Raw genomic sequence first — 25,847 nt, forward strand, 5'->3', positions numbered from 1 at the left:
GTCGTTCTCGTGACTGCAAGCCTGAAATGGATCGCAAACCCACAGAAATTTCTTATAAAAGTTATTCGGAAAATATGTTTCAAAATTCTGTTTCAGATTTTTGAGATTGTCACAAACCCTTCCTGCAAACTCAGAATAAACAAAAATATTATTTTCCACTAAAAAGGATTCCAATGTTGGAAAAGGTGCAAATTGTCTGTCTTTTACATAATTAATCCATAAAACCAGTTTTTTCTCGAATGCCTTTATTTTGTTGTAAGCATCAAGAACAGTCAAAAAATTTCCCTGAAGGGAGAGATTTAGTTCATTTAATTTCGAAAAAATGTCTGAAAGATAGGATATTGTTGATAACCATGCTTCGTCAAGAAGGAGTGATGCAAAATCAGAATTACGTTCATTTACAAATAATAAAACTTGGTGCCTTAATTGAAATAACCTTGTTAGTACTTTGTGCCTGGAAAGCCAGCGAATTTCAGAATGAAGCAAAAGTTGTGTATATTCACTGCCCATTTCATCGCTGAGTACTGAAAATAACCTGTTATTTAACGATCGAGCTTTAATAAAATTAATTAGCTTGCCAGCGTTGTATAGCACAGTTTTAAATTCTGGTGGCCTTCCTTTGAAGGCTAACGTTTCCCTATGTATGAAACAATGCACCCAATTCATATCCGGAGCTACTTCTTTGACCTTAGAAACAACCCCACTATCTTGTCTGTAAGAGCGCGAGCTCCATCCGAACAGAAGCCTATACATTTTTCCAACTGGATCTTCACCTTTTGTGTATTATGTAATTCTTGAGAGTGTAAAATATTTCTTCTCCAGTTGTTCGGAATGACAAAGTTCTACAAAACAGAATATCATCATGAATGTTGTTATCATGCGCATATCTTACATAGCATATTAACTGCGCATCATTTGTAACATCAGTAGTCTCGTCTATTTGTAACGCATAATAAGGGCTCTTCTTAACTCTTTTGATTAACTGAGATTCTATGTCACCTGCCATATCATTAGTTCTGCGACCGACAGTGTCATTTGAAAGAGGAATCAAATCAACATCTTTTAGTAACTCGTTGCCAAACATAGAGTTTTTATAGCTGGAAGTAGTAAATTTTCCCAGATAGAATGAGGTTTCCCTGTTTTCGAGGATGGATTTCGGAGATAGGATGCTTCCAGTACTTTGCTATTAATGGAAGCATCCTATCTCTTAACCCATGGCTGAAATTATCTTTCCCATGATTTAATGTCCCTAAGCGTTGCTGAAAAAATTCAATTGGCTTATTTTTCACATCCCAATGTTTAGTTTCTAAATGTTGTCGGAGTTTCGCAGGTTTCATGCACTCGTTCGACAACACTTTTTAACACAAAACACATTGAGATTTCTGTTCACTTTTATCTCCACACCAAGTAAACCTGAATTCCAAAAATGAACTGTTATATTTCCTATTGTATTGTTTCTTTGAACTGCTTGTTTCTTCTACTTTAATAGTATCAGATTTACTGGCCTTTAGAACACTTGTATTACAATTAAGGTTAGCAGTACCTGTTTCATTTGCTCTTCTTTTCAACGTCCTAGTTCTAAGCCACTTTTCCATTATTAAAAAATGTTTTCGAAAAAAATATAAATACTGGGGTTAATTCATGACACACTTTGTTCAAGTATCACTTAGCACTTCTGAAGATATACTGAGCCTTGGTTGAAGGAAACCTTCAATAATAAAAATCAATACACAACAAGCAATTGGTTGAAATGTGGATAACACATGTTCACTTGAAATCTGACAAAACAAGGGAAGGTGGAAGCAATAAAACTATATTATTTTTCACTTTATCTCCTCTTTTATTATTTGTCATTCTGCAGCTACAAATTTAGTGGCAGAATGATGAATAATAAAAGAGGGGTGAAGTGAAGTGAAAAACAATATAGCTTTATTGCTTCTGCCTTTTGAACATTCTGACACTATTTGTTGTTGTTTTTTTTTTAAGGCTCCATTTGATTTCAATAATTTTTACTTACTTATTTAATTAATTTAAGTCTGCCTGTGGACCACCTGTCTTATCGTCGTGGACCACAGGTTGAGAAACACTGGTCTAAGGCAATTTTTACCGTATCAATCCACCTATATCTTGGTCTTCCTCTGGGTTGTTTTCTTGCCAACCTGGCAGATAACACTTGTTTTGCTAATCTTTCCTCGCCCATTCTGTTTAAGTGACCATACCACCTGAGATTAGCTCTGCTAACACATTCCTGAATGCTGGCAATGTCAAGTTCTTCCCTAATATTCTCGTTTTTAAAATGATATTGCCATTGACGCCATCTGTTCACACCTTATTCTTTGGTGTCGTAATTTTCCATTTCTTTGATTGCATTATTTTGTTTCAAACTTCTACTGATGTACACTTTCCTTTGAAATTGCATTTTATTTACTATAATACAAATTATTAGCCTTGTTTAAACAATAAGTGCTACTGAGACTATTTAAAAATTTGCTGTTTATTTTCTTTCAAAGCTTTGTACTCAGAATGGAATTTTATTTTTCTAAATTATGAAAGAATAATCTAAAAATTCCTTGTTAGTAGATTGCATCATGATTGCTTAGTGCTTCAACTGCTTTTTTAACAATTTAACATTATTATCGGCAACTTTGGAATACCCCTTTTCCATAAATCAAGAGGGCTCCCCTTAAAAATCTTTCAATCATGTTTTCACTCTTTATTTGCTTTTGTAAAATGTAAAAATAATTTAACAGTTTTTCTTATTACAAGATATTATAAAGGAAATATCATCCTATAAAGTATATTATCAGAATCTGATTTCTTATGTTTCTTAATAAGTGTATTTACAATAGTGTTCTTATCATCATAAATTTCTTTCACTACTATCATTGCTATTGCTATCTTGTTTTTTTACGTAAAACACTTATCATGGCAAGGTTCATGTTTGTAATGTAAGTATTGAAAGACTGGCAATCATTTTCTAAATTTTTCATAACTGCAGCACCATCACTAGCAGTCATAATATCATGTGTTTCGAAACACATCTCTAGGAATGCCAGTTTTTCTTTAACTAAAGAATTGGTTTTGTTGCAGAACAAGTACCATGAATTCTATTAGCTTATTATCATATTAGTAACTGCAGGCCTCTTTTAGAGAAACTTTTTTTAATATATTACTCTTGACAATAGTATTGATAGAAATTCCATCTACTGTTGTACGTTTGGCAACTAATCCTTCTATTTCTAGCAAGTTGTGTGACAAATGGAAACTTTTTTTTTAAGTGGATGGCATTTCTGAATAGTCTTCATTTTATCCATTAATATGTTTGAGATAGGTGAAATTGACTTTTTGATGATGCATTGTACTGCGGTGTTATGTTTTCGAACACATTTGATAAGTCTGATTTTTGCCATTTTTTAAAATACTGCAACAATTCTCCTACATTTTACTCATTATTTGGAATAACTGCAATAAAGTAAGTAAAATTGTAATTTATATAATTACATAATTTTTTTATTAATAATTAAATATTTATAATTATTTTACTAATCTCATTTTCACACTGCACACATGAAGGGAATGTGATTATGGCGAACTCAGGGAATATCTCAATTATTTTATTTCTCATGTAGCAATGATGGGGAATTTCAGATTTCTTGGGAAATATTTTTGATTTTCCTGGCAGTTGGTAATTTTAAAATTAAAGGAGGTTGAAAACAAAAACTAAGGGAGAGTTTGGTGAAATCTGCAATTATTGAAGAACTCATCCAGGTTAGACAGAATTATACATTGTTTGTACATAAGCTGCACTTCGGTAGTGTTGTGTCCTGAATAAACCAAGAAAAAGAATTACCATTTTTTTATTCAGGAACAACTGTCTTTGAAAATAGGCAGAGAATGTGGTGTGTTGGCTATAAACTGGAAATGTATATATATGTATATAACACTAAGATAGGAGTAAGAAATTATATAACAAATGAAAGAAAATTGTAAGACCTAACCTGTTATGTATAAAGGTCTGATAGAGAAATTATTTAATGTATTGAATTAATTTAAGAACCCCATTTTATGTGTCATGAGATAGCAAGATCTGTAAGCCAGAATCCAAGGGTCACCTTTTGGTCGTCCAGTGTTACGTGTGCCTGGGGGGGGGGATTATGAGAAAGAGAAACTAGAAGGATTTCTAAGAAAACACGTCAAAAGCACGTGCGATGTAGTGGAAGGAGCTGGACGCAGTGAAGAGAACCCACATGACCGTGTTGCCGGGCATCGCAATATACGAGAAACACCGGGAAGACCATGAAAACAAAAAGGTCAAGCAACCCCCATTCGAGGCTCTTTTTTTTTTCCCGTTTCCTGACCTCTCGGACGTTGGTCCAGTCCGCACCTATGGAGAAGTTCCAGGCTGGCCGTGGAAGGTATGAGTCATCTGCCGCAGCATAAGGAATAGGGCTAGCTATTTCCTTGGACTAGGACAGCTATGCTATATCGTGCGACGGAAAAACCAAGTAGATGCCGTCTGCTCTGGCTAAGCTCCTGAGCCATATTGCCCTTCCCGCTGAGAATCTGGCCATACAGTTGTCGAAGGTGACCAGGCGAGCAGCCGACCGAGAAGAAGCCTTGATGCCCAGACAAGGCAGAAGAAAGGAACGAGTATCATTTCAAAGATGGTAATGTAGACTCTTGTATTATATATTCACGGTTGAGGAATTGTGTGTTTTCCAAAGAACATTTTGTGTAGCGGATTTATTATATGGAACTTTAGGAACTGCCTCCAACTTGGCATAGACCCATCTTTGTTTGAGAACTGTCTGCCTAGAAGGGCTCTATTTAATTTGTATGAATTAATTGTGTTGTGTTAAGTGATATAACTGGTGATCACGTGAGTGTAGAATGTGTGATAACTTGTGATGAGATAATGTTAGGTTACATATAGAGGTGGACCAAGCCAAATTTGTTCATGTATTTCATTAGTAGTAATGAACCCGAGATCTCACTAAAATTTGATTCAGATTACCTACAAATAAGACTTTCATGTATCATTTCTTTAATAAATATGTTTCTTAGTACCTGCCTGATCTGGTTTAGTATATGAATTCAAACAGCCTCATAAAATTATCATCGAACTTAGCAGGAAGAACCCACGTGTATAATTTAACAATGCAGACCATGACTGTATGCAAGGATATAGTGAACAGAAGTTAGAAATTTACTGTAGTTTAGTTACTGTTTATTACTCTGAGAGAGAGCCATCTTGTATAAGAGTCTCATCTATCCTCTATATTGGCTGGCACAGTTAAAAAAAAAAAAAAAATAAATAAATTTGTCAATGCTTATCAGGTGGACTGTCTCAGATGATATGTTTAATGGCTACGTCTCATTCTAGGACAAAGCCCTAATCATTAAGTATCCTACACGTGATTAAACTTAAGAGCGGCCAAAGATTTTGTTTAAAAGGGGGAAGGAATTAAGAGAACAATGAGTTAAGTGTAGACTAACCTTAAAGGCTAAGAGGGACAAAATATAGAAATAGAGGATATAACAGTAGCTAGAATTGTGAAGAAGATTGCTTGATGTTAAATTAAGGAAAGTGACTGAACCCTGATGTTCATATAGGAGATATTTCTTGACTATACACGGATGACATTATCCTCTTAAATAAGTCTTACAAATATATTCAGCTAGGTTAAATCAAGTGACTGTTGCTGTGAGAAGTAAAATATCCAGAGGAAGACCAAGATATGTGTAGATAGATTCAATTAAAAGTAGATTAGGAGAAAAATTGTAACAGTTGATTAAATCAGAAACTTGACAAATAATAGAACAATTTGGCAAGAAATCGATTGTAAACCATTCATGAAATCTTGATTTTGTTACTGCCATTTGGTACTCTTTGCAGGCATACATGCACACCTAAAGATGTCAAAATTCTTTGAGTAAACTTTTCATTATTTTTAACACAGTTTGTTGTAGTAATTTTTCCCTAAATAGCATTATGGCTGTGGGGCATGCCAGTTTGCCTCGCCCATAATAAAGTCCCTCAATCAGGTGCAGTTGGGTTTGTTATTACCATGATAGTTTGTTATAGTGGAGAGTTTGCAGTAATAAGAGTTTTACTTACAATAGCATTATGCCTCACAACAAACCAGCAACAGAGTAGGCTGTTGCAGGTACAAAGAACTTTATACATTCCAAAATGTGCAAAAGATGATGATGATCCTTAAGAGATACCATTTTAGATTAGCCCTGCTCACACATTCTTAAATGCTAATATTGTCAAGTTCCTTCTTAATATCTTCATTTTTAGTGTGATTCTGCCATTGATGCCATCTGTTTGTTCTCCTAATTTTTCTTAGGCAGTCTTGATTGAGTGCTTTATTTCTAACCCAATTCTGAGATCCATAACTTAAAATTGGTTTGAACACTGTCTTTTATACTGCTGGGAACCTTTTATGGGCCAGATAAAAACAATGTTAAGCCAGAAAAGTCATAAATGTGGTCTTAGAATAATAAGCCTCCCAACTCTTTAGCAAATTAATGAAGCTCTTTATGCAGGTTTGAGTGTGTGGTGGGGTGCTTAATTGCTGATTCTATAATAGTTTCTCAAACATGTCTATGCAGCCAAGTTGTATTCTTCCCTTTAATTCTGTGCCTAAAGAATTTCCAGAGCATGGTCTGTTAGTTCTGACTTATCATTTAGATGGTCATGGATGTAGTTTTTGTTATTGAAGGCAGATGTTAACAGCTCTACCAGCCTGTCCAGAGTAGGCTGGTAGTTACAAGGAACTATGCACATTCCAGAATGTGCAAGAGGATTATGCTGATCCTTAGGAGAGCGGATGAAAGTTTCTGGTTGGATGTGTGGTTTGAAAGTGTTATGGTGATTATATCTGCAATGAACTTTATCTTTTCTAATGTGCTTTGGATAGTAGTGGAAACCTTGTATTGTGAATTAAACTAATAACTTCTTGTAGATAAACTTATACATTGGTGATACATAACTGTCAATTTTTAGGGAAAAACAACGTATACTGTTATATTAATTAAAAAAACTAATTAATACTTCCCATATTTTGGTAATGTTACATTACCATCTTCAGGGAACATAAAATTAATGCTATGTGCATGCAGGCACTAACACTGAACAAATATGGCAGAAGACAACAACTGAAGTCAGTCTTAGAGTGCTAAAAAAAGGTGCCACCTAGTGGGCTAAATTGGGTAGTAGTCTTGGCTGATGTTCTAAGAATGCAAGCTTCCCATATTTGGGGCAGTCTCATGCATCCGAATTTGTTGTGGTTTTGGGAGTTTTTTAGAGCTGAGGCTGATTCCAGGAATAATCTCTCATATTTATACTTGCTGCAGTGTAGTAAGGTAGCTTTCTTCCAGCGTATTTTGTGGTGGGTGTCCAAAGCATGCTCAGCAAGTCCGGAGTGGCTGTATTGGTGGAAATGGTTATAATCCTTATATTCAGGTATCCTAATATTAGCTGTCCTGCCTGTTTGGCCATAGTAAGACAGTTTGCGACTACAAGGAACCAGGTAGATCTAGGGCAGTGTTTCTCAACCTTTTTTGGATCATGCCCCACCTCAACATCTCAAAGATTTTGACCCCCCCCCCACCTAGCATAATAGTCAGCCAAATTCTGAAAAAGTATAATATACATATGTACATGTACATTTTCTAATTGCCCCCACATTGAGAAACACTGGTCTAGGGGAAGTGGCTGGTCCTTTGGGGAGCAGATAAGAGATGCCAATTATTTATATGGTTTATAACAAGTTGTCAAGTCATATTTTTTTAAGATTTTTGTTAGCTTTTCAGAAGTACCCCAAATATATATATAAGGAATGGTAATAGATTTAGAGTAGTCCCTGTTATGGATTGATGGAAGGGGGGGCGGGTTGGATTAATTCGTTTTAATATTTTTTTGGTTTTATGGGGGGTTGTAGCCATTGGCTACAAAGGTGTTAAGAATATGGTTAAGTTTAGTGGTAAGGGCATTGTTATCTGATCTGATTAATTTTGTCTGTTATTATAGGATTTTTATAATCCAATATTGTTGAGAGTGGGCGGCGGTGGCGGCGGGGGGGGGGTTTGCTGGCGAATGTATCTACCCCCCCTGTAGGTTTATATTGTAGGTTTTCTGTAAACAGAAAAAGCCAGGCTGGCATGTAATCAGAGACTGCTTCAAATATGGGAAGCTTGCATTCTTAGAACATCAACCCAACAGCCAAGACTACTACCCAGTTTAGCCCACTAGATGGCACCTTTTAGGACTCTAGGACACTGACTTCAGTTGTTGTTTTCAGCCATATTTGTTCAGTGTTAGTGCCTGCATGCACATAGCATTAATTTTATGTTCCCTGTGTTAAACTGTTAATGAAATTGTTTTGTATATTTTTGTTTTTGTTTTTTTCATTCACATTTAACATAATATACCATATACCAAGCAAGACTTGTGTAAATATTATTTAATGTAAACAACTTATTTTACAAATTAATATTCATATAACTACCTTAATTTTGTCTAATATTTAATTATTTAATCAAAGATATGTATTAATAGTGATAAGACTGTATTAAATATTATTAAGCTATTTTAATTATTACTATGTTAATATTATAAGAACTTGTAATTGATAATTTAACTGCGCATTATTTGAAATGTAAATATTCTCTATTTATTCCTGTTTGTAAAGTTTAACGTTATGTAATAGCTCAATTTTATTATTTTGTTTTGTTGTCATGGAAACGTATGTAAGTGAGCGAGCACATTTTGGAACACCACGTGAGGTTTATTGAAAAGAGTTAGAGATCACAAGAAGAATTTAGGCAGGAAAAACTGATATAAAAAGCGAGGAACGCTGGAAAAGAGGGAGCATTAGAGATTTATTAGAGAGGGATTGGCATTAGGTTGGAATCGGTGCTTTCAGCATTCGAAAATCACAGTGCAATAATAGCGAGTCGGCAAGTCACTCAAGCAGCTAATAAAGTCTACTAGTCGAGAGGCAGTTAGCTAATAAGTTGTAGAATAACAATTATAGCTACGGAAGACAGCTGAATGACTATTAAATAGATTAGCAATACTTGAATTGAGATTTAATTTCAGGGCCGACCTTTCAAGGACACACAGAACCTTGAAGCAAAGCACAAAGTTACTAAAGAATAGTAGAGCTGTAAAGTTGAGGTTTACCGATAGCTGTGTTTAGAATTGTAGTGTCTAAGAATTAATTGAATGCCAGAAGAGTGAACAACTGTGCATATAAAACCTGAAGTTAAGGAATTATTGTGTTGCCCTATTTCATGAGTGATCAGTAGTACTTTATGCAACAACGTTTGTTTATGTGTGTTGTGACCGATGATTAATTCAGTTATTGCTTAGAAGAATTATTTTAATGAGTGCCGTTTACTGTTTAAAGTGTTTACAGTTATAAAAGATGTATATGTATAAGTAGATGAAGATAGAAGATTATCGGTAAATTATTCCAACCATTAATATTTCTATACAGAGAAGTGTGTGTGTGTGTGTTTCATTCTAGAATTTCCTTATATTAACAGTAACTATTGCGGAGGATTAACTGAAGTGTAAAATTAAAAGTGTTTGTTTGTGAAGAGGTGTTACTGCAATTTTATTGTATTTGGAACTTGAGGAACTATGAGAAAACTGTAATAGAGATAGCAGAATTACCATTGTCTGAGTTTGTATGACTATATTGCCAGGAAGGCTGAAGTGTTTCTAATAACTTAATTAGTGATTTGAAGTTAAGTGTAAAATTTGTGATTCTAAAATTAAATGTTTGTTTTTGTTAATCAAAAGTTGTATTTTGCCTGAATCTCTTTTACTGCACCATTCATAAAATATTCGAACCAAAGCGGGAGCGATAAATAAGTTAAATATACTCGGCCAGTATATATAATATTAACACCTGAAAGGAGAGATAGTTGTGAGTTGGTTTATCTTCAATTCTTGAACTAATTCAGATATAAAGTGGCGCAGTCTTTAAATATAAATTTTCTTTATATTTGAATTTGAAATCAACTTACAACGTATCACTTAGTTAAGGACATCGTAATAGTAATCATGTCGGATCCAAAGTAAGGATTGACAAGAAGTAGGATCCAACACGTGAAGATGGTAATGTAACATTAGTGAAATACAGGGAGTATTAATTAAAGTTTTTTAATTAATATAACAGTATACATTGTCTTTCCCTAAAAATTGACAGTTAAGCTAATAACTTGAATTTGGATGTTGAAAAACACACAAGTAAAGAGGAATAAGGAAGTTGTTAAGATTTGGCTGCATCTTGACTACTGTGCACAGGTTTGGTTACTTGGTTTCTTGGGAGGATTGGTGGTAGAGAGGATTCAGAGAAGAATGACCAAGATGGTTGACAGGTCTGTGGAATACTCCTTGCGAGGATAGGTTGAAGTTTTGTGGGTTACAAAGTTTAGTTGATAGGTCTAAAATAAGGGACACGATAAACACTTTTAAGATATTAAAGGAGTTTTACAAATTTGATGCAAGTAAAATATTTCAATATGTGACAGATAGAGAACTAGGTGCCATCCATGGAAGTTGTGTTAGTGTGTGGTTAGTAGGGTTGTGCAGACCAGATTTTTTGCATGGAGAGTGGTGAATGTGTGGAATGGATTGCCAGAATTGGTTGCGAGTTCCCTAATGGTGAATGAATTCAAGGAGAGGTATGATAGGATTTATGTGTATGATGGCTGATTTGGGTCTCCCACGATGAGTCTCCAGATTCTATGGAGATGCCTTAAAATAATAATGATGATGATAATAATATAAGGAATAGTTTTCTTTGTAATCTTGTGTTTATTATGTGGTAGGGATGGGGATGTATTTTATAGGTGTTGTAGTAGTTGGCTAAAAATGTATCGCAAAGACCTAAGTTCTGTCAAGCTGTGTCATCCAAACAAATAGCCATGGCTCTGTGTAAGTGTTGAGGATGCCAAGCTGTTTGCATGGTGTAATAATTTCTTATACAAGTCCCTTCCTGTAACTAACATAAGATACTTTTTTAAAGCAAACAAATTCATATGGTGCACCCAAGCTGTTGGTTTATGTGGAGCTATATTAAGTGCCCGATTTTTTAGAAATTCCATGCAGAAAATGGTGTTTTTTTTTGGTGGGGGGGGTGAATCAATGGTGGAAAAATTATGTGAATTAGGCTAATAACTTGAATTTTGGACACTCTTATTTTCTCTGTCCTATGATTGGATACTGGCTATACCTGTATAAAAGACTAGTGAATTATTTTATAGGTTTAGAGTGGAAACAAATACAGTGGTACCTCGTCTTATGAACTTAATTCTTTCCTGACCGCGGTTCGTATCTCAAAGTATGTATCTCGAAACCCAATTTTCCATTATATCTCATGGGAAATCAATTAATCCATTTCCAGATTTAAAAAAAAAAAATAAATAAATAAAATCCAAAAAATAAAAAATAATATTCTCAACTAAATGAAGAAAATGCAAAGAAATGGAAAAGGAGCTAAATGTGCATTTTGTATACCATTACATATTAATTTTTATTTATGAAATCTTTGGTTTTACATGATTAGTATGAAAATCATCTTTGATTAAATTGTAAAAAACAAAAAAAAAAATCAATTTTCTTGTGGCTGTTTTTTTATGGTTCAGGAGTTTGGTTTGTTGGCATCAGTTGCTATTTTTTGTCTCTTAGGTGAGGGAGGTTTAAAAAACCTATCCAATGGTGACTGAATCTGTCATTTCCTTAACACCCTTCTAAAGTGATTAATGATGTTGTCATTGAAGATATTGGTGGTGTCGCTAGAAACAACACCTCGATTTGGATGCCACTTGTTACCAATTCTTGCAATTCGCCCCAGTGCTGCAAGATTTTTTTTTTTACATCGCTTGTTGGAATTGCTCCCTTTTTGTTGCTGTCTTCTTCATCCTCTGAAGACATTTGCTTATCCTCCTCATCCCTTTCTTTTTTCCTGCTCTCTTAACTCCTGTAGCTCTTCAGTGGTCAGCTCAATGTTGTGCTCCTCTACATCTGCTTCATCAACTTCTAAATGCATGGTCTTGTCCAGGGAGACAACTGTATCTCTGAAGAATATTGAAGTGATTCTTCTAGAATTCCCTGAGTGTTAATTCTGTGTTGGTGATAACTTTGAAACATCTTTGGAAAAGGGCTCTGATATAAAGCTTTTTGAAGTTGGAAATAACATATTGATCCATTGGTTGTAGGAGTGATGTGGTATTAGGAGGTAAGAACTTAATTTTGATGAAATTAAACTCTTCATCCATATCTTCTTCCAACTGTGGTGGATGTGCTGGAGTATTGTCCATTATAAGAACTTTCTCAGGTAGACCATTTTCTTGTAGATACCGTTTCACTGTGGGAGCAAAGACCTCTGTCATCCACTCACAGAAGAATTGCCTGGTTACACAGACTCTGATGTTACCTCTCCACATAATGCTGAGTTCGTGCCTGTTAACTTTCTGCTTTTTAAAGACTAGGATTTTCAGAGTGGTAAACCAACAGAAGTTTTATCTTCAGGTCACCACTGACATTGGCAAAAAAAAAGCAAAGTTAGTCTGTCTTTCATTGGCTTGTGTCCTAGCAATGTCAGTGATGAATGTTCTCGTAGGCATTTTCTTCCAGAAAAGCCCAGTTTCATCACAGTTAAAAACTTGCTCTGGACTGTAACCTTCTGACTCCATCAGTTTCTGAAATTCCTTCACGAACCTTTCAACAACTTCTTTGTCAGCACTAGCACCTTCTCCATGTCTAACAGCACTATGGATACCGGTTCTATTCTTGAATTTCTCAAACCTTCCTTTGCTGATGTCTTTGCTACTGCTAGTGGATGGCAAGTTCTGCTAAAGATGTTTGTAAATAGTTTGAGCTTGTAAACAGATCATGTTTTGAGATTCACCATCTCCTTTCAGTTGCATGTCATTAATCCAGACAAGTAGTAAAGTTTCCATTTCTTCCATAACTTTATTTCTTCGAGATGACATGATAGATACTTCTTTGGCCAGTTCCTTATAAAAATCTTCTTTCTTGACAATTGTAGCTATGGTGGATCTGGACAAGTCATACTGCTTGCACAGATCACTTTGCCTGATTCCTTTCTCATATTTTCCCCCAATCTCTTTCTTAATTTCTATTGTGATTTTCTTCTTCTCTTCTTTCTTAGTTTTCTTTGGCCCCATGTTGAAAATAATATGCTTATTAGCGAAATGATGCTTATCTGGTAGATTATTCAAAAAATAAACATGAAGCTACAATAAAACACGTCACTTATAAAAAGAAATATATATAGTATACATAATAAATACAAACTTAAAAAAATCTTCACAAAGTGTATTGTTTGTTTACACAAATACTGAAATAGATACACAAAAAAGCATATGTTGTTACTAAGTCGTATTTATCTGAAATACAACAAACTCGACTTAGTAATAACATATGTATGTTAAAATCATTACATTAGAGACGGTTCAGTGTGCGCTCAGCTAAACGTGCACACATATGTGCTGGTACTGTACTTTGTATTAAGCCTGTCCAGTACTAGGGGAAAAAGTTAAAAAGTGTAATGTAAAACAAGCTTTATTTCATTTGAAAAGAAAAGCATCACGGTTCGTATCAAGAGGTCAAAATGGAATACGAAAAAAGTTTATCTCAAAGTTCGTATGGCAAGCGGATCATAAGTCGAGGTACCACTGTATTAAATAGCTAGTGGGATTCCAAAGCTTTTGCAATATGCCTGAGTTTCTTTAGGATGTATACATAAATTACATAAGCAAAGTGGATATTAAATCCAACATTATTTCAAAGCCGAATAATTGTAGAAACTATGAAAGTTTCATAATTTGACCCGAGAGCTTGCAAGAATCCCATCCCCGAGTTGCCTTAGCTTCGACATTTCAATTCTTCGAAATGAAGCCTTCTGGCTTCATTTCAGAGAATTTTATCTCTCGAACTGAAATATGAGATTTTCATAGTTTCTACAATTATTCGGCTTTGTTGGATATAATATCCACTTTGCATATGTAATTTTTTCTGTCAAAATGAGCCTTTTGGCTCTTTCTGTAGTAATTACTTTTGTGCACTGAATGAGAGTTTTTGTTCTCTTAAAGTTTCTGTATGGTCTCTGAAGAGAACTATCCAGTTTGAAACAGCTGTCAGGCCAAGGAAATCTTTATCAAATTGACTAATAAAAGGCAAATATATCAATGCTTGGGTGATGCTCATGTCTTCTAAGTAGTCCAAGCTAAGGCAACTCGAAGATATTGTATTCTTGTAAGCTCTCAGGTCAAATTGTGAAACTTTCATAATTTGACCATAGCTACAATTATTTGGCTTTGAAATAATGATGGATTTAATATCAATATTCACTTTGCCTATGTAATTTTACACCACCAAAATGAAGTCTTTTGGCTCTTTCTTTAGTGTACATCAGGGGTGAATATTCTGGGTGTGCGGTGTTCATCCACAAAATATCATTATCCCCCCATATTATATTTTTGCATTTATTCCCATTAATGATTCCCCCAATTGTTTGCAGACTTCGCGCAATTCCTAAAATTGAACACAATATACTGTACTAATGCTTCATTTTCCTCTTCACGAGGGTAATAAAGCATTAGTGCTTCATAAAGAAGGCACTTTTCGCCGCATAAACATTGTGTCACATTCGCATTAATAGTCCTGGTGTACTTTTGAAATGCATACACCTTTGCACCCTTTGAAAAGATGTAAAGAGGGTGCAGCCAGTCAAATTCTTAGCTTTCTAATATTTTTAAACTGCTGAGAAGGTGGGGCTGGGTGAGCTAAAGTTTTGAGCTCGCCCACCACCTAACGGCTGTGATTGGTTATTGTGTCAACCAATCCAGTTGAATGTTGTCACTTGTCATGAGTTGAGCGATTACTATATCCGATGGCTTTATTAAAAACACCTGTTACACGTTTTCTAGAACTGAAAATTTGAAAGTGGATGTTAGGGAAAAAAAAACTAAATGTTTCTCTTGCTATGCAGTATACAATCTGTTGAGGTTGCAAAGTTTTTTTAACCGTACAGAGACATTTTTATTCTAGTCTTCGGAAACAACAGACCGTAAAAAAAATATCTATTCCTGAATAAAAATAAATATTTTGTGTATTATAAGACATTGATCTACAACAAAATACCAGCATATGTGCGATTGATAAGACAGAAGAACCTCTGATACTAAAAAAGCAACTGATGAATGTAGGATTCTCGAAAGTGTGGATAATTCTGATAACGATTGGATGTTATGTATACTGAGTCTCAGTAAACAAAAGAAATTTCTTGGAAAACAGAGCGAAATATACAAAAACCAGAGAAATGCACATAACACTGGCAACAAATTTTAAGAGATGATTTGCTGCTCCATCAAACGATATTTATTCCTGCCATTCTCTGTTTCCTCATAAGTTTTTTTTTTAATTATGCCATCATAAATTCACTTATTCATGTCTAGACTTTATAGGATCGTGCTATTTGCTCTATCCAGCAATTTATAGGACACACATCACAAATGTTAATATTTATAATTCGTTTACCATTAATGGAAGTATTTCTACTCGCACTTATTCTTTCTTTTCATTTCCTATTCTAACATGTCTTATAAATGATGGTTCACATATTTTCATCTTTGAGTATTTCAAATATACCAACCAACTATAGCATTCTCCTTCATTGTTTTCTAATAAATCTTAAACAGATTGTTACTCCACTCTACAAGAAGTATTCAGAGTTATCCTGCAATTAACATTAGACCAATTAAGATGAGCGCTGATGTGCCATGCACTCTCAAAACTTTCATACATCGATAAAAATGCAATCATGCAGTCATGGATAAAAATGCAATCACGCAGTCATGGATGGTTCCTCCGTTTGCCACCCTGCCTCTGCAGGGTGGCAAACGGAGGAACTTCCCTACCCCCCGGGCTCGAGTAAAAAATTTCACAAATTATATTCGTAAAAGTGATTGAGATATGTAAGCTTTGTCTGTCTTAAAATTTTATTATGAGTTGGCATGTTTCGGCCCACTGTGGGGTAGCCATAGAATGTGGATTTTATTGCAGAAGTAAAAGACTTGTTCCTGTTTTTGGTTCATCACTACACAGTAAACGAACTGGTCCATCAGCGAGACCAGTTCGTTTACTGTGTAGTGAGTCACTGAGTGAAGTGTAAATTTATAGGGAAACAAATTTAAACAGAAAAATACATTTTTAAAAGGTAAGTATGTAATTTAATATTATTTTACTTGTTAGTTTTATGATTTATTTTTTTGCTTTTAAATTGAAATAATTTAATTTAGGATTTTGGGAGATTAATTAATTAGTTGATTTTTAATAAAATATGCTGGTCAAGTTTTTTATATATGAAATTGTGCTAAAAGTGTATTAATTCTGATTACTTTTTTTTCCTAGAATTAAAGATCATTAAAATCGATGTAAAATGAAAATAATGTACTGTATTTATAGTTTACATCAGGGGTTGACAACCGGTAGCCCGAACGTACATTTTTGGCAGCCCATAAAGGGTTGACCATATTTACATGTCATGTGGCCCTCATGTTGAATTATTTAAAAAATACGAATAATAAATTAAAAATAATTTTATACCTATATTTCATGATATTGCCATGCAACTTGGCGCAAGTCAACCGTGTGAGACATCATGAGTGGGGATAACAAAGGCAACTTCATCCGACCACAACTGAGATTTTGGCACACTTTTGCAGTCACGTTCCCTAGTCCTTCCTTTATATATAATTCAGTAACATCAACTATTGTTTTCAGAGGATATATATTTGTTAAAAATAATTTCAAGAAAACGTACAATTGCAGATGAAGGAAGAAGGTTTAATGATGATTGAAACAGCAAGCAAACATTATTGAAAATGGGGGTAAGTCCCCTTTGTCTTATTTGTCATAAAAGTGTTGCTGTTATGAAAGAATATAATATCAGACGTCATTACGAGAATGAACATGAAAACCAATACAAGGATTTGAACAGTGAACTTAGAAAATCAAATTAATAAATTATAAATAACAAGCTTCTTTTAAGAAGCAAAGTATTTATAATGAATAGATTGTTCCTGCTATGCTTGCGGCCTGATTGTTAAAAATAAAAGTTGAATGTGGCCGACGAGCCTGAAAAGGTTGCTGACCCATGATAAATAATTACATCAACAAATGCTAAAAGACGTTTATTGATGGAATTATTTAATTAAATCAATAATTATAAAAATATATCAATGTAATTATTTGTCTCCAACTCCCCCCCCCCCCCCAGAAAATTTTCTGTGGATGCACGCCCATGCATACAATCAAATTGATGGTGAAATTTGTAGCGCATGTTGTATATAACCCACATGACAGCACACCCAACTGAAATGGGCACGCAATGCCACTGGTGTATGTATATATAGATTTTGGATTTCACAAAAGAAGTATAATGCAGTGGATACTTTCTCTCATTTATGCAAGCATGAAGTATACTCATGAGTAAAGTTTCAGTATAAATGGAGCTAATTTTAAGATGCATCTCAGTCATTTATAAATACAACTAAAGAATAAATATGTATTTCCTATATTTCAGGCAAAATTTTGGAATGTTAAGTGAGTAGTTTGCTGAAGTTTTAAACAATAGGCTACTTGTATTAGATGGGGTGGCAAGGTTTTTCCTCCTAAAAATTCAGTTTTTAGGAGGAGGAAATACAATTAGTTACTTAGGTTGAGGTTACAACCAAGCCAAATTTGAATTAGATTTTGTACAGTTATTTTACAACTTGATAAAAGATTGTATCTTGATTAACATTTCTTCTTAGTCACCTGATCATTTATTTCCTCCCTTCCTCTTCTCTTTAGGCAGTCACATTTTCCATATGACAAATTTCAACATACAAAGAAAAGCAGAAAGTTGCTGTATGATGGTTGTGATTCAGGATCATATGGTTCTGGTAAGGATTTAAATTTTTTATAGAACTATAAATGATACTTAAGAAAATTTATTTTTCTATATCATATTTCTAGACTATTTATTAGGCATCGGGGGGGGGGGTAATTTATATAAATCCTACACCTAATAAAATTAATAAAGTTTGTGGTCATTGTTGGGAGAGGTACCTATCAGTACCAAAATATCTTGTGTGCTGAGTTTGCAAATTGAGAAGCTTCTTTTAATGCTCATTTTAACTTCATCTACCATCACCTCTTAAACATTTTTTGGAAGGAAGGGATTTAATTTTGTTTGCAAACAGTAGTCTCTTGAGAGATGGCTGTTTATCCTTTCCTAGCATATCACATATAAGATGTAAAGAATGACCATTTCATATTTATACTAGATTACATCATCATCATCAAATTCCTGCCATGTACCCTCAAGGGGTGTACAGTATATGATAGTACTACATGAAAAAAAATTACATCATTACTAACTTCCTATCTACAATTTTCCTCCAAATCAGTCTGTTACTTGTCAAGACTCCAACATTATCAGATCTTATATTTCTATCGTCTAAGGCACTTTGTACCGTATCAATCCACCTATACCTGGGTCGTTTTGCTGTGAACCTGGCAGAGAACACTTGTTTAGCTGATCTTTCTTCGCCCATTCTGTTTAAGTGACCATACCACCTGAGATTAGCTCTGCTAATGCATTCCTGGATGCTGACAATGTCAAGTTCTTTCCTAATATCCTCGTTTTTAATATGATATTGCCATTGATGCCATCTGTTCATGCCTATAATCTTTCTCAGGACTCTCATATCTGCAGTCTCTAGTCTTTGGTCAAGTGTTTTACTTGTGACTCATCTCTCAGATCCATAAATTAAAACTGGTTTGAACACTGTCTTGTATACAGCTAATTTAGTGTTCCGACTAATTTCTCTCTTATTCCATATGAATTTATTCAATTGACTTCCCACCATACCAGCTTTGCTGATTCTGTTGTCTATTTCTATATTTAATTTACCATATTCACTAAAAGCCTAAGTGCCTAAGTAGCTGAAATGTTTTACTTGTTCCCCGTTCACAACACAGTTGACATTTTCAATGATTCTGCCTATTTTCATTGTCTTTGTCTTTTTATTACTGACCTTCATACCATATCTATTACAACAGTTATTCAATTAGTCAGAGAATCTTGCAGATTTGCAGCGGATTTATTTAGAAGTATAACATCATCCGCATAAAGCAAAGAACTGACATTAACATCTCCAATTTTGATAGCATGTTTAATACCACTTTCCTTCATAATGAATGTGATCTATATAGATAATGGATAACAGAGGGGATAATGTACTTATATATTGTTATATTAAATTTTATGGAATGAAATTATGATTTACATAAACTTTTAAAAATTAACTACAAATATTGGAATGAAAAATAATTTACTCAACAATAACTGGATTGTATATTTCAGAAGAGGAGTAGAGATAATGGCATTTGAAAAGTTTAAGCGATATTGAAATACAAGAATGAAAGAACCGATAATATTCAAATAAATGGATAGCATACTTTAAATACGTGGTAAAAATTAATAATTTTCTACTATGTAACAATCTTAAAAATGAATTCCTTCTATAAACATGAACAGTCTTGCCATAAATATTGTTACAACACTTTTGCACGCCTACATGCTGCCCACAGAATTGTGTGAGCCTAGTTCCGTCAAATGCGCTGTGTGCAGCCAACAGTTGCGTGTTTATCAGTAGAGAGTTGTCTAGTTATGAGTTAACATGAAGTAGGGAGATTATGAGAACTGTGTAGCTGTAATAGCATTTCATAAGTTTGGAATGCAGCCTGTTATTTTCACCATGCTAAAAACACTCTAGGTAGGATGTTTGTGTATTGGACTATTAATCATTATAATGATACAGAAGATATATTTTACCACAAAGAACAGGTTGACCATGCTGTGTTAGGACACTGCAGCTTGTGAGGGCTGTGGAGGCACACCTCTACAATTCTGTGAGGACAGAGAGTGATGTTTTGAGAGATGAATGTTTCATAGAGAACAATATCATGTGCATTAACTGGACACTTCCTAACACCGCAACTTATGCAGCATATGGCAATAAAATCAAAACGGCAGTACATGAACAACAGACACAGATGTCTCTTCACAAGAAGATTTTCACCACTGAAGAGTCATTTAACTGGGTTATATACCCCGGATGGTCACACAGACGTGCCATAGCACTCGGGATTCAGAGAAGTCATCACCCTCAGTCAGTAATGGTTTGATGAGGATGTAATGTATCAGGGGATGTCCAAGTTGTATTTCTGCAAGAAAGAGGTCAAAAACCTCTACTAAAGTGTATTAAGATGCCATGCTGGAACCTGTGCTACAACCTCTGAACAACAGTTTGTTTCACAGTAGGCAGTGGACCTTCCAACAGGCCTCAGCCTCTACACACACAAGGTGAGGGCCACACAACAGTGATTGGAGGCAAATATGTTCATCCACATATTACAATCTGATTGACCATCTGGGAGTCCTGATCTGAATCTGTTGGATGACTTCAAATTGTGGTCAGAGCTTGAGAGAGTAGTCTACAAGAAACAACACTCCCAGCGTCGCCCACCTGAAGGTGGATTTGGAGTGTGCACTGGCAGTGCTTCTGTTGGATGTTATGCATGTTGGCATCACTATATGGTCTCGGACATGCATGAAGGCAAAAGGGAGCCATTTCGAACATTGAATGCCCAAAGTCTGATGCCACATAGTGATGGCAACATGCCCAACATCCAACAGAAACACTGTCAGTGTCCACTGTTCAAGTTGTAACAGTATTTATGGCTAGACTTGGTGTGTGTGTGTGTAAAAATTAAAAGTTTCATTAGATATTAGTGTGTAGTGGCTATGAAATAATCATTATTAAGATAAAATTATATCTTATCTTTTTAAAGACACCCTTTTAAAGAATGCCAAGAACTGCTGTGGCTTCTGACTTGGTGTCCAATCCTCATTTCTCATTGTGCAAGGATGTGCTGTCAATTTGAAATTTAGTTGACTTAAATGCTATTCTGTATCTGCTTAAACCAAAACATAATGGCACAACCAGATGAAATGTTATGCCTTCTGGGACATCAGCTTTTTAAACAAGGTTCCTGTTTTTGTTAGGGAACTAAGGTAAACCAAGCTGGCTTGTCTGGCTGAATGGTTTGCATATCTGCTCTCTAACCAAGAGACTGCAAATTTGAATCTTGCCTTGAGCATGGATGGTTGGGTTTTTAGGTGGGAGATGAATTTCATTCAGCAGTATGAGACCATATCCCCACTTATTGGAGGCCTGAAGTTGCTTGAAAAAAGTTTCATGTTTTGGTCTGGCAGGATTTTCAAACTATAAAAAAAAATAAATAAATAAAAATACAAAAAAGATAAAGTATGTTGATCCTTTAAAGGAACATCTGAACAATTAGCAAGGACCTTTTGCAGATATAATTTGTACACAACCTTCAAACCATCCCAGAAATTGTCACCTTTCTTACTGCTTATCATAGATGCATCACATTTATCCTTGCCTGTTGTTGTTTATCTGATACCCAGTTATTGTTATCTTTGCTTCTTTGGACAGACTGGCCATTCTGCTACTATTAGAATAGAAGAACATAAAGATTATATAAGATTTTTGTATTCTGAAGGTTTAGGCCTTACTTCTCATATCAACAATAGATACAAAGTTCACTGGAACCATACCAAGTTGCTACACTACAGTAGGCTCAAATTTGATTGTCTATTTTTTGAATCGTGTGAAGCCCTACACCCACTGTCCTAATCTTAATCGGACGCTGTATGCCTATTCCTAAGTTTTGGGAAGTGATTGCTGTTAATTGTTTATATTTTTATTTATTTTAAAAATTAATTATACATCTATTTCCGCATTTGTGCTCTAATAGTGTTTCTTCCTACTGTACAGCTGTGATGACCAAGATATGTGATATTATATGCATGCTGTGTGACTCATTCTTATATTCAGAATTTAAATGTTATCGGTTTTTCTGTCTTCTCTTTGAAAGAAGCTCATGATATATTGAGCAAAATATATAGAAGTAATAAATTATATTTTGTTTTTTTCTTGCATGTGTTGAAGCTGTTATTCAAAAAAATATAGCAATGCTAATGCACATCTCTATTAAACAACTAGTGACTGCCCTCACAGATTTTTGGTAAATTGATACAGCCATACTTGTTGAGCTTTGAAGCATGTTTTACAGCTGTTGCTGATTCCAAAAACAATATCTCTGACTTATGATTTCTGTGTAGCACTTTTGTTTTCTTTCATTTGATCCTGTGTGAAGGGGTATCCAAGGCATCATCTGCTACACTTGACTTGCCGTAACAATAGTGCCGAATGTATTTTTAATGTGAATGTCAACAGTTCTTCCTGTCTGTCCATAGTAAGCCATGTCACAAGAACAGGGCACTTTGTATACTCCTGGACATGATAAAGAAAAGAGTGTGTCCTTAGGTGAACAGATGAGTTGCCAATTTGACATATGGTTTAAATATGGTATGTAGCTGATATTTATTAATCATTCTAGATATCTTTTGGATATCCCCAGAATGTATTGGATGTAAGTTTTGTAGTCTTGTGTAATAGACAATTGAGGAGATTTCCAGGGAGCATTTAGTGTTTTTTTTTTTTTTTTTTAATGGGGATTATAGCCATTGGCTAAGAAAGTGTGATGCAAGTTGAATGAGTTCAGTGGTTTAAATGTGGTGCATCGTCATTGGAACAGATAGCTTTGACCCTGTGAGTTAGCATTTTTAGGATACCAGGTTGCTGAGCTGATTGATGGTGTGAATGTTTGTGCAGATATCTCTCTATATGTGTGTGGGTTTTCTATAAACAGGAAAAGATAATGAACCATCAAAAAAGATAGGGAAAAGATATAGAAGTAATAGAATATCTAGAAACACATTGCATCAGTTGATTTTGGAAACTCATTTGATAAGATAAAAATAAATTGTATTTAACATATTACAAGAAAAATAGCATTCTGAGAGCTATGATATTACTTATTTCACATGAAGATGAAAAAGAAATAAATATGAATAATACAAAATACCTAAAAATAACAGATGTAATAAATTCTGTGCTAAACCTGGTACAAAGACTGCATTAAAAGTGTTTAACACACTAGCTCAATGTTACTACTTTATGGAAATGGAATTTGAACAGTAAAACAAGAGATGACCAAAGTTTAATAACAAATAAAATGAAATTTATGAGGAAAGCAGAGAAATATATTCTATGCAACATAAAAGAAATGAAACTAGGACCATAGAAAATAAACATAGTTGGATGGAGCATCTTAATATTTAAGAATGCAAATAAAAAGATTGTGCAAACAAATACTTTAATATAAACCAAAGGAAACTAAACCACCCAATGAAGACTTGATGATGGATTCTGTGGCTGGAACATGTTGTAATAAACCTAAATTCTCAAATTGTATGATGATGATGATGATGATGATGATGTAATCAATCTCCTTACATATATGGAGAGTGGAAATTGTAAGTCCATGAAAAGTTTCTCAAAAATTTCCCATGCAAAATTCTTGAGAGTTCTTTGAATGTATGGGGGGAGGGGGATTGTACATTTTAATTTTACTTTAGTATTTCCTGTTTCAGATGGCTTAGTTATATATTTGCCCATATTGCAGTACAATGTATGCCTAATGGGTATCATCCGTTTCCTGATATGTACCACAGGGGGGTGTTCAGGTTATTATGACAGTTCTGTGTTACAGTGAGACTAGATAGCCAAGACATTGTCAACAAAATACATTCGCATATGAGGTCGAGGAGAAATGATAGAAATTCAGTCCTCTAACTGCTTCATAAAATAATCAGCTAAAACAGGTGATATCGGACTGCCCATTACATAACCTCGATTTGTTTGATACAGTTTATTTTTCCAAGTGAAATAACCAGCATTGATTGCAAATTTAAATGATTTAATGATGTCATCAGAGAAATCTGCTTGTAAAAGATGTAGTGTGTTTTGAAGTGATATGTTTGTAAACAGAAACTACATCAAAAGAAACATCATTTCAGACTCTTGAAGACAAAGATCTTTGATTTTTTTCTTCTTTTTCTTCCCCCTTTAAAATTAAAAACTGTTTTTGATATAAGAGGTGGTTTTGCCAGTGAAGTTCCACGGTAGACTTGGGAGATATTTTGCCAAATCAATAGGGAATCCTATAAAATCATCTATTGGATGTGATGGATAACCAGATTTGTGCAATTTAGGAAGGCTGTAAATACATGGGGGATGAGCATGATAATTCTATTACTTTTTAATAGTATTAGCATCCTAAGGAGTATGTTTGATCTAATAATTTGTTTGCTTTACCCTCAGCAAGACAGTTTTTGTATGCCAAAAGAAATTGTACATTATTGTGGATGTCAGTTTTGGATGGTTGGATTCACTAGCTTTTGTATTTGTGTTAAATTACCTTGCCCCCCCCCCCCCCCCTTCAACACAAGTGTACTTTTTTTGGGTTTATTTGCCCAAAGATTTTACATAGTTCAAAAGTTGTCTAGTGAGATAACAGCGATATTGCATCCCATATTGTTTCTTAGCCGAATAAGAAACTCAGAGTTTCATGCCGAATATAGAAACTATATAAAGTTCGGCGATTCCAAGCATAAGCAAATACCCGGATAGCAGCACCTGACCCATTTGGTAGTGCAAACTGAGGCAACTCATAGAAAGGGTGGAGCAAGCTCCGACCACTATTCTTGGTATTTACCCATAATGTGAACTTAGCTCCTAGGAGCTGTATTACTGTTCTACTCTATGAGAGAAGGTCACTACCCAGACCGGTTTCAACCTTTATTGGGGTCTCATCAGTGAGTAGGTAGACCTAGTTAATATCAAGTTTGTAGCGAACAGAACTTACATCCCTTCTATGAGAATTGCCAAGAAGGTGTCCTAATAAATTACTAATTATATGAAGAGCCAAAGGCTTCAATTCGGCGACATGAACTTATTTAAGTTAAGGGATATTGCATCCCATATTGTTTCTTAGCCAAATAAGAAACTCAAAGAGTTTCATGCTGAATATAGAAACTATGTAAAGTTCGGCGATTCCAAGCGTAAGCAAATACCTGGATAGCAGCACCTGACCCATTTGGTAGTGCAAACTGAGGCAACTCATAGAAAGAGTGGAGCAAGCTCCGATCACTATTCTTGGTATTTATCCATAATGTGAACTTAGCTCCTAGGGGCTGTATTACTGTTCTACATTATGAGAGAAGGTCACTATCCAGACTGGTTTCGAGACCTCAATAAAGGTTGAAACCGGTCTGGGTAGTGACCTTCTCACATAATGTAGAACAGTAATACAGCCCCTAGGAGCTAAGTTCACATTATGGGTAAATACCAAGAATAGTGATTGGAGCTTGCTCCACTCTTTCTATGAGTTGCCTCAGTTTGCACTACCAAACGGGTCAGGTGCTGCATCCAGGTATTTGCTTACGCTTGGAATCGCCGAACTTTATATATATAGTTTCTATATTCGGCATGAAACTCTTTGAGTTTCTTATTCGGCTAAAAACAAAATGGGATGCAATATCCCTTAACTTAAATAAGTTCATGTTGCCGAATTGAAGCCTTTGGCTCTTCATATAATTAGTGCTTGTTTATATTTAATATATTTCTCATCTTCATTTTGCCTTAGCTTTTGATGACATCATGGGGAAGTTTTCTTAAGGGGGAAAACAAATGAAATAAGCTCTAAAGATCAATAAGTTAAAAAAAAACAACAACACTAACAAAAAAAAAAAAAAAAG

General features: G+C 34.7%; 1 protein-coding gene across 5 annotated transcripts in view; it reads left to right on the forward strand.

The window, feature by feature from the left end:
• Positions 1 to 25,847, forward strand: part of LOC150099350 (uncharacterized) — a 350,001-nt gene that overhangs the window by 163,759 nt on the left and 160,395 nt on the right. For all 5 annotated transcript variants that reach the window (XM_090404451.1, XM_090404452.1, XM_090404450.1 and 2 more), the window contains one exon: positions 17,903 to 17,994. In XM_090404451.1, the coding sequence (XP_090260577.1) occupies positions 17,903 to 17,994 (92 nt within the window). The remainder of the gene's footprint in view (positions 1 to 17,902; positions 17,995 to 25,847) is intronic.

This window comes from Typopeltis vanoorti, chromosome 14, assembly GCF_054136105.1.
Source record: "Typopeltis vanoorti isolate ZY-2024b chromosome 14, IOZ_Tvanoo_1.0, whole genome shotgun sequence".
Taxonomy (NCBI): Eukaryota; Metazoa; Arthropoda; class Arachnida; order Uropygi; family Thelyphonidae; genus Typopeltis; species Typopeltis vanoorti.